At 48.6% G+C, this 13422-nt stretch overlaps 1 protein-coding gene across 4 annotated transcripts in view; it reads left to right on the top strand.

Annotated features, from left to right (window-relative positions):
- NDRG4 (NDRG family member 4) overlaps window positions 1-13422 on the top strand; it is an 87652-nt gene that overhangs the window by 60318 nt on the left and 13912 nt on the right. For all 4 annotated transcript variants that reach the window (XM_073564357.1, XM_073564356.1, XM_073564358.1 and 1 more), the window contains 8 exons: window positions 10381-10501; window positions 10583-10645; window positions 11041-11101; window positions 11201-11287; window positions 11469-11525; window positions 11649-11752; window positions 11909-11965; window positions 12205-12256. In XM_073564357.1, coding sequence (XP_073420458.1) covers window positions 10381-10501; window positions 10583-10645; window positions 11041-11101; window positions 11201-11287; window positions 11469-11525; window positions 11649-11752; window positions 11909-11965; window positions 12205-12256 — 602 coding nt within the window. The remainder of the gene's footprint in view (window positions 1-10380; window positions 10502-10582; window positions 10646-11040; window positions 11102-11200; window positions 11288-11468; window positions 11526-11648; window positions 11753-11908; window positions 11966-12204; window positions 12257-13422) is intronic.

Below are 13422 nucleotides of genomic sequence, written 5' to 3'. Positions count from 1 at the left end.
GCAAGCCACAATTCATTGTCAGCTTTAGATAATCTGATTTGTGCCCTGCAGGTTCTGCAGACAGCATTATATTCTTCTTTAGATATGCCTCCCTCTTTCCATTTTATAAACATTTTTTTCTTCCTTTTTAGCATGTGCTTAAGTTCTGTGTTCATCCATCCTGGTTTCCTTAAATGCTTCCTATTCTTCCCTCTTTTCGGAATTGTTAACAACTGTGCTTTGAGAATTTCATTTTTCAAGATTTCCCATCCTTCCTGGACATTTTTGTCTTTAAGGATATCCAGCCATTGGATCCCTCCAATTCTCTTTCTGAATCCCTTAAAATCTGCCTTTCTGAAATCTAACCTTGACGTCTGAGTCTTCACAGGTCTTCCGCCTCTAGTTATCCAAAATTCTAAAATAGCATGGTCGCTACCTCCTAGGGTCCCAGCCACTTTTACCTCCTCAACCATTTCCTCCCTGTTTATAAGGATTAGATCCAAGGTAGCAGTTCCCCTTGTTTTCTCCCTTACCTTTTGGAAGATAAAGTTGTCAGCAAGAGAGGATAAGAATTTCCTTGACCTGTTAGTTTTGCCTGAGAGAGATTCCCAACAAATGTCTGGATAGTTGAAATCTCCCATGACAACTATGTCATATTTTTTGAGAATTGGTTTGTAACAAGCGACATGAGAGAATAGAAACTTGGGAAGAGCCTCATGCACCCTGTGAAGCAGAGAGTTCCTGTAGTGAGCAGGTAATTACAGCAGAAGTCTATTGTGGGGAAACAGCCGTCCACACTGGGATTTGTATATTCAAGAAGCAGAGAAGCGACAATCTTCAGCGGTAACTCTTCTGTCATCAAAGCTTGTTGTCTCCGGTGGTCAGTGATGAATATTGGGGTTTATTACACCTTCGCTCGTTCATAAAGAATCCGTGCTCGAAGCCTCAGATTGCTGATGGGGAATAAACCCCAACTCAAGATTGTGAGTAGCGAAAAATGAACATTTATTACATCATTTAATAAGTGCATTTATCTTAGTCATGGATTTGTCTATCCCACCGTTGATGCCAATATGTCCGGGATTCGGGGGGGGGGGGGGGATCTGCCCCCTAGTTTTCAGGAATGTATATATTATATATATATGGTCGTATGATGCATAAATTCATACAAGTTATGTTTCCACCTTAAGTTCCGGTTTGGAACTTGCAGCCCTCTGGCGCCCCCCCTTACCCTCATGTCAGCCAGGGAGCTGCACCTCAGATAAGAAATCGCGGAGAAGGCTGCCTGGTCGCGTCCTGGTTATTGGGCACTCTGCAGTGAGGGCGGTGTGTGTATCACCAGGCCGGGAATGTGTATGTATAAACCTCCGTCACTGCCAGGGTCCCCAATACCACCAGGACGCTCTGCTGCCACCAGTTCCTGTGTGACACTAAAGCTTATGTCGGGTCAGGAGCCAACCCAGTAGGTAGTGTAACTTGGAGCGGAGGACATGACAGTTCAATCATAGTCAAAAGAACGAATTAGTAATTTTGAGTTTACTCCAGAAAAGTTAGGCAGTGTTTACAAAAACGCAAGATATTACAAAAGGAGACAAAATACAGTCTACACAGCCCGTTACAGCTTCCGGTATGGCAGTCTCAGATATGACGTGTTGATGAACTGGAGGAGAATCGTCCCCAGTGACAGGGTCCATCAGCACAGCCTCGTGTTAGCTGGTTTCCCGGGAAAATGACACCCTCCTACCCGAGCCTCTCTGCTTTATGCCTTTGTCTTGATGACTTCACCGTGGGGCTGAGTCACAGAATATACGCCCCTCTTGGAAGAGTTATTAAAAACTTGGACTTGCCGTATCTCTGGATATGGGGCTCGCAGAGTGACGCCAGGGGTATCCTTTATCCGCTTACAAAATTCTTTCATTGGAGACCAAACATGATCGATCTGTGTTGTACTGTGAGGCAGAAACCCTTTTCTCGGTTCCTGGTGGCCCCAGAAGTCACAAAATGCTGCCATGAATAGCTTGAATTATGCCGATTCTGAAAATGTTTCCGGTCTCTGAGTATGGTGCTTTCTGAAATGTGAGTGTGAGCAGAGAAAGGACCATGTGGCCGCAGACTAAACTGTCATGAGGATTGTCAGCTGCTGTGAGGAAGGGACTGGGGAAGAGTGGATAGAATTACACAGTGTAGGGGGACAGGGGGCTGCAGCTGCGCGCCTGCACAGGGGGCTTCATGTTTACACTGCACAAACCCAATGGGCCTGGGGCAGCATAAGCCCTGGGAGCGTACGTAGGGTTTAGGACTTACTCATATTTTCCTGACAGTCTTGGTCCCTGTATGGATTTCTACTGGCCTTGGGGTGATCAGGGGAGATCATTCTTCCTCTCATTTTATAGATCTACAGATTTTTTGTCTCAGATCCACAACTGTTGGATGGATCTAATCTTATTATATCCACTTTTAGGAGTGATAGACTTGGCCATTCTCATAATCGTCGATTGATTTGATGGATTGTTGATCTTTTTCTCTACAGTAGGTTTAGGATTTGTTAGTGTGGAATTATCTGATCTAATCCTTCTATATTGATGTTGTGCTGCTACAACTCCGTCCTGTATGTCCTGCACGGTGCGGCCGTCGACCACCAGTCACTGCCTGCACGGAACGATACAACACCTCGCTATATGACACCTAACCGCTGCCTCCCCGACATGTTTCACCATCAATTGACCATTGTTACCAGGTGGGAGACCTGTCCGATTACCCAGCTGTGTCCTCCTGACAAACGGCGGCAGTGCTGAGATCTATGTCCAGAAAGAGCAGTCACACTATAGAGCCGTGTACTGTAAGAGCGGTCACACTATAGAGCTCTGTACTGTAAGAGCGGCCACACTATAGAGCTGTGTACTGTAAGAGCGGTCACACTATAGAGCTCTGTACTGTAAGAGCGGTCACACTATAGAGCCCTGTACTGTAAGAGCAGTCACACTATAGAGCCCTGTACTGTAAGAGCGGCCACACTATAGAGCTCTGTACTGTAAGAGCGGTCACACTATAGAGCTGTGTACTGTAAGAGCGGTCACACTATAGAGCTCTGTACTGTAAGAGCGGCCACACTATAGAGCCGTGTACTGTAAGAGCGGTCACACTATAGAGCTGTGTACTGTAAGAGCGGTCACACTATAGATCCGTGTACTGTAAAAGCGGTCACACTATAGAGCTGTGTACTGTAAGAGCGGTCACACTATACAGCCGTGTACTGTAAGAGCGGTCACACTATAGAGCTCTGTACTGTAAGAGCGGTCACACTATAGAGCCGTGTACTGTAAGAGCGGTCACACTATAGAGCTCTGTACTGTAAGAGCGGTCACACTATAGAGCCGTGTACTGTAAGAGCGGTCACACTATAGAGCTGTGTACTGTAAGAGCGGTCACACTATAGAGCCGTGTACTGTAAGAGCGGTCACACTATAGAGCTCTGTACTGTAAGAGCGGTCACACTATAGATCCGTGTACTGTAAAAGCGGTCACACTATAGAGCTGTGTACTGTAAGAGCGGTCACACTATACAGCCGTGTACTGTAAGAGCGGTCACACTATAGAGCTCTGTACTGTAAGAGCGGTCACACTATAGAGCCGTGTACTGTAAGAGCGGTCACACTATAGAGCTCTGTACTGTAAGAGCGGTCACACTATAGAGCCGTGTACTGTAAGAGCGGTCACACTATAGAGCTGTGTACTGTAAGAGCGGTCACACTATAGAGCCGTGTACTGTAAGAGCGGTCACACTATAGAGCTCTGTACTGTAAGAGCGGTCACACTATAGAGCCGTGTACTGTAAAAGCGGTCACACTATAGAGCTGTGTACTGTAAGAGCGGTCACACTATAGAGCCGTGTACTGTAAGAGCGGTCACACTATAGAGCTGTGTACTGTAAGAGCGGTCACACTATAGAGCCGTGTACTGTAAGAGCGGTCACACTATAGAGCTCTGTACTGTAAGAGCGATCACACTATAGAGCCGTGTACTGTAAAAGCGGTCACACTATAGAGCTGTGTACTGTAAGAGCGGTCACACTATAGAGCCGTGTACTGTAAGAGCGGTCACACTATAGAGCTGTGTACTGTAAGAGCGGTCACACTATAGAGCCGTGTACTGTAAGAGCGGTCACACTATAGAGCTCTGTACTGTAAGAGCGGTCACACTATAGAGCTCTGTACTGTAAGAGCGGTCACACTATAGAGCTGTGTACTGTAAGAGCGGTCACTCTATAGAGCTCTGTACTGTAAGAGCGGTCACACTATAGAGCTCTGTACTGTAAGAGCGGTCACACTATAGAGCTCTGTACTGTAAGAGCGGTCACACTATAGAGCTGTGTACTGTAAGAGCGGTCACACTATAGAACTCTGTACCGTAAGAGCGGTCACACTATAGAGCTGTGTACCGTAAGAGCTGTCACACTATAGAGCTCTGTACTGTAAGAGCTGTCACACTATAGAGCTCTGTACTGTAAGAGCGGTCACACTATAGAGCTCTGTACTGTAAGAGCGGTCACACTATAGAGATGTGTACTGTAAGAGCGGTCACACTATAGAGCTGTATACTGTAAGAGCTGTCACACTATAAAGCTCTGTACTGTAAGAGCGGTCACACTATAGAGCCGTGTACTGTAAGAGCGGTCACACTATAGAGCCGTGTACTGTAAGAGCGGTCACACTATAGAGCCGTGTACTGTAAGACCGGTCACACTATAGAGCTCTGTACTGTAAGAGCGGTCACACTATAGAGCTCTGTACTGTAAGAGCGGTCACACTATAGAGCTCTGTACTGTAAGAGCGGTCACACTATAGAGCTGTGTACTGTAAGAGCGGTCACTCTATAGAGCTCTGTACTGTAAGAGCGGTCACACTATAGAGCTCTGTACTGTAAGAGCGGTCACACTATAGAGCTCTGTACTGTAAGAGAGGTCACACTATAGAGCTCTGTACTGTAAGAGCGGTCACACTATAGAGCTCTGTACTGTAAGAGCGGTCACACTATAGAGCTGTATACTGTAAGAGCGGTCACACTATAGAGCTCTGTACTGTAAGAGCGGTCACACTATAGAGCTCTGTACTGTAAGAGCGGTCACACTATAGAGCTCTGTACTGTAAGAGCGGTCACACTATAGAGCTCTGTACTGTAAGAGCGGTCACACTATAGAGCTCTGTACTGTAAGAGCGGTCACACTATAGAGCTCTGTACTGTAAGAGCGGTCACACTATAGAGCTCTGTACTGTAAGAGCGGTCACACTATAGAGCTCTGTACTGTAAGAGCGGTTACACTATAGAGCTCTGTACTGTAAGAGCGGTCACACTATAGAGCTCTGTACTGTAAGAGCGATCACACTATAGAGCTGTGTACTGTAAGAGCGGTCACACTATAGAGCTGTGTACCGTAAGAGCGGTCACACTATAGAGCTCTGTACCGTAAGAGCGGTCACACTATAGAGCTGTGTACCGTAAGAGCTGTCACACTATAGAGCTCTGTACTGTAAGAGCGGTCACACTATAGAGCTCTGTACTGTAAGAGCGGTCACACTATAGAGATGTGTACTGTAAGAGCGGTCACACTATAGAGCTGTATACTGTAAGAGCTGTCACACTATAAAGCTCTGTACTGTAAGAGCGGTCACACTATAGAGCTCTGTACTGTAAGAGCGGTCACACTATAGAGCTCTGTACTGTAAGAGCGGTCACACTATAGAGCTGTGTACTGTAAGAGCGGTCACACTATAGAGCTGTGTACTGTAAGAGCGGTCACACTATAGAGCTGTGTACTGTAAGAGCGGTCACACTATAGAGTTTGTACTGTAAGAGCGGTCACACTATAGAGCTGTGTACTGTAAGAGCGGTCACACTATAGAGCTCTGTACTGTAAGAGCGGTCACACTATAGAGCTGTGTACTGTAAGAGCGGTCACACTATAGAGCCGTGTACTGTAAGAGCGGTCACACTATAGAGCTGTGTACTGTAAGAGCGGTCACACTATAGAGCTGTGTACTGTAAGAGCGGTCACACTATAGAGCTGTGTACTGTAAGAGCGGTCACACTATAGAGCTGTGTACTGTAAGAGCGGTCACACTATAGAGCTCTGTACTGTAAGAGCGGTCACACTATAGAGTTCTGTACTGTAAGAGCGGTCACACTATAGAGCTCTGTACTGTAAGAGCGGTCACACTATAGAGCTCTGTACTGTAAGAGCGATCACACTATAGAGCTGTGTACTGTAAGAGCGGTCACACTATAGATCTCTGTACTGTAAGAGCGGTCACACTATAGAGCTGTGTACTGTAAGAGCGGTCACACTATAGATCTCTGTACTGTAAGAGCGGTCACACTATAGAGCTCTGTACTGTAAGAGCGGTCACACTATAGAGCTCTGTACTGTAAGAGCGGTCACACTATAGAGCTCTGTACTGTAAGAGCGGTCACACTATAGAGCTGTGTAGTGTAAGAGCGGTCACACTATAGAGCTGTGTACTGTAAGAGCGGTCACACTATAGAGCTGTGTACTGTAAGAGCGGTCACACTATAGAGCTCTGTACTGTAAGAGCGGTCACACTATAGAGCTGGGTACTGTAAGAGCGGTCACACTATAGAGCTGTGTACTGTAAGAGCGGTCACACTATAGAGCTGTGTACTGTAAGAGCGGTCACACTATAGAGCTGTGTACTGTAAGAGCGGTCACACTATAGAGCTGTGTACTGTAAGAGCGGTCACACTATAGAGCTCTGTACTGTAAGAGCGGTCACACTATAGAGCTGTGTACTGTAAGAGCGGTCACACTATAGAGCTGTGTACTGTAAGAGCGGTCACACTATAGAGCTGTGTACTGTAAGAGCGGTCACACTATAGAGCTCTGTACTGTAAGAGCGGTCACACTATAGAGCTGTGTACTGTAAGAGCGGTCACACTATAGAGCTGTGTACTGTAAGAGCGGTCACACTATAGAGCTGTGTACTGTAAGAGCGGTCACACTATAGAGCTGTGTACTGTAAGAGCGGTCACACTATAGAGCTGTGTACTGTAAGAGCGGTCACACTATAGAGCTCTGTACTGTAAGAGCGGTCACACTATAGAGCCGTGTACTGTAAGAGCGGTCACACTATAGAGCCCTGTACTGTAAGAGCGGTCACACTATAGGGCTGTGTACTGTAAGAGCGGTCACACTATAGGGCTGTGTACTGTAAGAGCGGTCACACTATAGGGCTGTGTACTGTAAGAGCGGTCACACTATAGAGCCGTGTACTGTAAGAGCGGTCACACTATAGAGCTCTGTGCTGCAACAGCGGTCACACTATAGAGCTCTGTGCTGTAAGAGCGGTCACACTATAGAGCTGTGTACTGTAAGAGCGGTCACACTATAGAGCTGTGTACTGTAAGAGCGGTCACACTATAGAGCTGTGTACTGTAAGAGCGGTCACACTATAGAGCTGTGTACTGTAAGAGCGGTCACACTATAGAGCTCTGTACTGTAAGAGCGGTCACACTATAGAGCTCTGTACTGTAAGAGCGGTCACACTATAGAGCTGTGTACTGTAAGAGCGGTCACACTATAGAGCTGTGTACTGTGAGAGCGGTCACACTATAGAGCTCTGTACTGTAAGAGCGCTCACACTATAGAGCAGTGTACTGTAAGAGCGGTCACACTATAGAGCCGTGTACTGTAAGAGCGGTCACACTATAGAGCTGTGTACTGTAAGAGCGGTCACACTATAGAGCAGTGTACTGTAAGAGCGGTCACACTATAGAGCTCTGTGCTGTAAGAGCGGTCACACTATAGAGCTCTGTGCTGTAAGAGCGGTCACACTATAGAGCTCTGTACTTTAAGAGCGGTCACACTATAGAGCTCTGTACTGTAAGAGCGGTCACACTATAGAGCTGTGTACTGTAAGAGCGATCACACTATAGAGCTGTGTACTGTAAGAGCGGTCACACTATAGATCTCTGTACTGTAAGAGCGGTCACACTATAGAGCTGTGTACTGTAAGAGCGGTCACACTATAGATCTCTGTACTGTAAGAGCGGTCACACTATAGAGCTCTGTACTGTAAGAGCGGTCACACTATAGAGCTGTGTACTGTAAGAGCGGTCACACTATAGAGCTGTGTACTGTAAGAGCGGTCACACTATAGAGCTGTGTACTGTAAGAGCGGTCACACTATAGAGCTGTGTACTGTAAGAGCGGTCACACTATAGAGCTGTGTACTGTAAGAGCGGTCACACTATAGAGCTGTGTACTGTAAGAGCGGTCACACTATAGAGTTTGTACTGTAAGAGCGGTCACACTATAGAGCTGTGTACTGTAAGAGCGGTCACACTATAGAGCTCTGTGCTGTAAGAGCGGTCACACTATAGAGCTGTGTACTGTAAGAGCGGTCACACTATAGAGCTCTGTACTGTAAGAGCCGTCACACTATAGAGCTGTGTACTGTAAGAGAGGTCACACTAGAGCTGTGTACTGTAAGAGCGGTCACACTATAGAGCTCTGTACTGTAAGAGCGGTCACACTATAGAGCTCTGTACTGTAAGAGCGGTCACACTATAGAGCTGTGTACTGTAAGAGCGGTCACACTATAGAGCCGTGTACTGTAAGAGCGGTCACACTATAGAGCTCTGTACTGTAGGAGCGGTCACACTATAGAGCCGTGTACTGTAAGAGCGGTCACACTATAGAGCTCTGTACTGTAGGAGCGGTCACACTATAGAGCCGTGTACTGTAAGAGCGGTCACACTATAGAGCCGTGTACTGTAAGAGCGGTCACACTATAGAGCTGTGTACTGTAAGAGCGGTCACACTATAGAGCTCTGTACTGTAAGAGCGGTCACACTATAGAGCCGTGTACTGTAAGAGCGGTCACACTATAGAGCCGTGTACTGTAAGAGCGGTCACACTATAGAGCTGTGTACTGTAAGAGCGGTCACACTATAGAGGCGTGTACTGTAAGAGCGGTCGGGTCGCCCTGACCCCCTCCCCCCCCCACCCTATTATCTTTGTGTCACATACAGCTCTCTGCTGTCCCGCATTATCGCAATAATTACGCGATTGCCCAACTATTAACTGAGGAGGTTGCGGCTATTTCCAGTCTTAGTGTACAAACAAATGGCAACAAAACAATACAACATATAGAATTACATAAAATAATGGGTAGTGACAAATGCTAAACACTGGTCACAGAAATGACTCGGAGCTTAGGAAAGGGCAGTACTTGGAGAATCGTCCGGTACAACGTGGGTGAAGCCTCCACAGATGTGAATCTTCGAGCTTTGAACGCATCATTTGCCTTGGCTTTTTATCTGCACAGACTACACTCGCGCCTCCCCTGTGGTGACTCGTTACAGCGCTGCTCATGGGGCACGGCTTCAGTTCTGGAAATGAGATTCTTAATTTCCCGGATCTCTCTGCTCCTCACAGGCAATCAATATTGGCGTCTTGTTCTTGTCGTGATTTTACCTTTTCATAGATGTCTGACATTAGCTATGTTTCCTATCTGGCCACTGGTAATTTGGGGCTGATAGGCAGGTGTCACAGTTATGAAAAAATATTCATGTTGTTCCCCTCTTAATCCTAAAGTTGAAAATGTTTGTCCCATCCGTATCGGATCGATCCAAACCGCAATATTCCTATCTGACATTTCCTCTGAAGAGCTCAAGTTGCCTCTAAGGCTATGTGCACACGTTGCAGATTTCTTGCTGCGGTTCGCAGCAGATTTTCTAGTGATTTACAGCACAATGTTAATCAATGGGAAATAAAAACCAATGTGCACATGCGGAAACACAACGGTTTATTTTCTGCAGCATGTCAATTCTTTGTGCGGATTCCGCAGCGTTTTTACACCCATTCCATTCTAGGAATCCGCAGGTGTTAAAAACGCAGGCCAAATCTGCAGGAAATCTGCATAAAAAGCACACAGATTTTGACCTGCGGATGCTGCCAATATTCCGCGCTGAAAATTCCGCACAGCAATCCGCAACGTGTGCACATACCCTAAAGTTGTTGATTTCCTACTTTTCTGCCTCCTTAATCTACAAATCCCAGTGTTTCTGACTCTTCTCCTCAATAGACTGCCTGCGTGATCAAATGATTAAAGCAGGACATTGCTGCTTCTAAAGGGTGGTTTACTGAGCTCTTCTCTGCCTAGCGATCACTAATGTCCTTTACCCCGTATGTCCACTGTGTAATTCTACTTCTAGGAGTGTGAGTGTAGGCTTGTGTCCCAGGTGACGGGGTGAATGTCCTCCCTGGAGATGTCTGGCTTAGGGATCTTTCTCTAGGACCGTGAGGACGGGGTGCAGCGGTGTCACATCCTCCTCTGACGGTCTGACTACCCATTGTGCTGACTGTGCATTTTCCGCTTCTTTCAGATAAGCTTTGCTTTAACACCTTCTTCAACTATGAGGACATGCAGGAAATCTCCAAGCATTTTGTTGTGTGTCATGTTGATGCCCCCGGACAGCAGATGGGGGCTTCTCAGTTTCCCCAAGGGTAAGTAACACCTTCCATACCTCCAGAAAGTGCGGCCGCCTCCTTACATGAATCTGTCACTAGTGTCCTCTCTTCATACAGCTATCAGTATCCCACCATGGAGAACCTGGCGGCCATGATCCCGAGTGTTCTTCAGCACTTTGGGTGAGTTTAGTGGTGTGCTCTGTACAAACAAGTCAACCATTTACTTGCATGGAGCAACCACACGCGCGGCTGTGCCTCCGGGCCTCGGCCTCATGGCTGGGCCTCCGGGCCTCGGCCTCATGGCTGGGCCTCCGGGCCTCGGCCTCATGGCTGGGCCTCCGGGCCTCGGCCTCATGGCTGGGCCTCCGGGCCTCGGCCTCATGGCTGGGCCTCCGGGCCTCGGCCTCATGGCTGGGCCTCCGGGCCTCGGCCTCATGGCTGGGCCTCCGGGCACATGACCAGAATCCACAATGGTGACTGAAGGATCAGACCAGACGTGATGGTGCGTCCCCACCTTGCGCCTCTCACCATGGACCGGACTTGAGGCACATGATGTTTCTTACCGTGTTTTGCAGCTTCCAGACGATCATTGGCATTGGAGTTGGTGCTGGAGCTTATGTTCTTGCAAAATTTGCTGTAAGTCTGCCATGACTGTCACATTCCTGGTGTCTGTGGAGCGCCCCCTCCAGGTGGCCACATTTTGCTGAGTGGCTTCAATCTGTTATTTCCTTGTAGCTGATTTTCCCTGAGATGGTGGAAGGGTTGGTGCTGGTCAACATCGATCCCAATGGAAAAGGCTGGATTGACTGGGCGGCCTCAAAGGTACAGTCCGGGGGGAGAGGCCGCGTCACAGGTGACCCTTCATTGCCCCGAACAGCTGGAGACCTGTAACGAGGACATATAGGATAGTTGCCTATTGGCTGCATGGATCTCCCCTCTGGGCTCAGCGGCGTTTAACACCTCGCTGACCACACATTGAGCGTTTGCCGCCTTGTCTCCACAGCTGTCCGGACTGACGAGCGCTCTCCCGGACACTGTGCTGTCTCATCTCTTCAGTCAGGTACTGTTACTCTGTATGGCTGCACTCGTGACCCGGCCTCCTGTGGAGGTGACGGTGTGGCCTCCACTTATGCCTGATGTCCTGCAGTGTCATGCTGCCTTACTTCGGTCTTTCTTGCCCCAGGAGGAGCTGATGAGTAACACTGAGCTCGTGCAGAATTACCGCCAGCAGATCAGCAGCTGCGTGAACCAGAGCAACCTGCAGCTCTTCTGGAACATGTACAACAGGTGAGCCATGTCCGGCCTCCCGCCGTGACTGTGGGGAGGGGACTGTAGTAACACCGGACGGTGGGTGACGGAGGTTACCTGGGATGTAGTGCTGCAGGGTCCACCACTCGCCCGTCATGCAGTGCCCCTGATCTCACTGTTCTTTCTCACCCTCAGTCGAAGAGACTTGGAGATGAATCGGCCTGGGACTGTCCCAAACGCCAAAACCCTTAGGTAAGTGATTTTATGTAGTCCACAGGCACCACCACCGCGTGCGGCAGCGTCACCGGAGTATGTGCCTGGTACCCCTGCTGATGCCATGATGCGGCGAAACGTTGGCAGGGTATAGAGTGCGCTATGTCCCAGCATCAGCTGTGGTCAGGGAGGAGATCCGTGTAGGCTGGGGCCTAGAAGATGGTGGATGACTGTCGGGCTTGGCGCTGTCTCCAGTCCTTGTCCTTTTCTTCCCGCAGGGCTCCGGTGATGCTGGTTGTTGGAGATAACGCCCCGGCTGAAGACGGCGTGGTGCGTCCGGTGCTCCTGTGTCCGATGTGTGATCCCTGGTTAGGGACAGATACGTGTAGGCTGAGCTACAGCTGTTGGCAGATAATGGATCCCCAGAGCTGGCGGGAATCGCTCCGTTTCGCCGGGATGTTAGCGGCTTTAACCCCTTCATCACCCTGGGGGTTTCCGTTTTTGCGTTCGTTTCCGCTCCCCTTCTTCCCAGAGCCATAACTTTATCTTTCCCCCAATATGGCCGTGTGACGGCTTGTTTTTTGCAGGACGAGTTGTACTTTTGAACATCGCCATTGATTTTACCATAACCTGTACTGGAGAATGGGGGAAAAAAATATAAAAACAAATTCCAGGTGCAGTGAAGTTGCAATAAATGTCACAATTCCACCAGATTTTCTTGTTGCCATGTTCAGTAACTGAGCGGCCATCACGATTCTCCCTGTCCGGATGGACCAAACATCTATCGGGTACGGGTGAGAGAGAATCCACAGTGCGTGCCGCGTCTCCGTTTTTGGGGTCTGGTGAGGGCTCCTCATCTGCGCCCCTGGCTGGTGTTCGTACACACCACTACGGTATCACTACGATCTTCGGACCGCCTGTCACTTTGTCATTTTCTTGCAATGTTGCAGCGACAAAAACCAGCGCAATTCTGTATTTCTTCTTCCTTCTTGATCGGTCGGCGTCTGTGACCGCAGTGGTAACTGATGTGGGTGTTTTGGTTTTATCTTGACCGGGGGAAGAGGACGGCGATGTGAACTTAGTACAGAAACGGTTTTTCTACATTTTTCGATGTTCGACGTTCTCCTTGGGACACGTGAAGCGGCGATCGTCTGGTCGCCCGCCCTACACGTGGCTCCAGCCATGGGCAATGTCAAGCGCAGGGGTCTTCTGCAAACCCCCGGTTATCATGCCACCTCATCGATGTGACAGGAGCGCCGATGGGTGGGGTCTGTGACGCACTCCGGTAATTGTGCGCTAAAGGTCAGAATCGGAGATTAACAGCCGCAGGTGGATGTGCCGGGAAAGATGCGGCCCAGAGCCCACATGACGGGGAGGGACGCGGCCCAGGACATACGTCTTAGGTCGTGAAGGGGTTAACGATGAGATCACTTTTAAGTAGATCTGTAGTGATCTACTTGGGTCACAGCCATCTGTTTTGTAGCCCTCTCGTGATG

This window comes from Dendrobates tinctorius, unplaced genomic scaffold (assembly GCF_039654945.1).
Source record: "Dendrobates tinctorius isolate UK_male_01 unplaced genomic scaffold, ASM3965494v1 ptg000450l, whole genome shotgun sequence".
Taxonomy (NCBI): domain Eukaryota; kingdom Metazoa; phylum Chordata; class Amphibia; order Anura; family Dendrobatidae; genus Dendrobates; species Dendrobates tinctorius.
The sequence above is the reverse complement of the archived record's forward strand: the minus strand, read 5'-3'. Positions and strand labels throughout refer to the sequence as shown.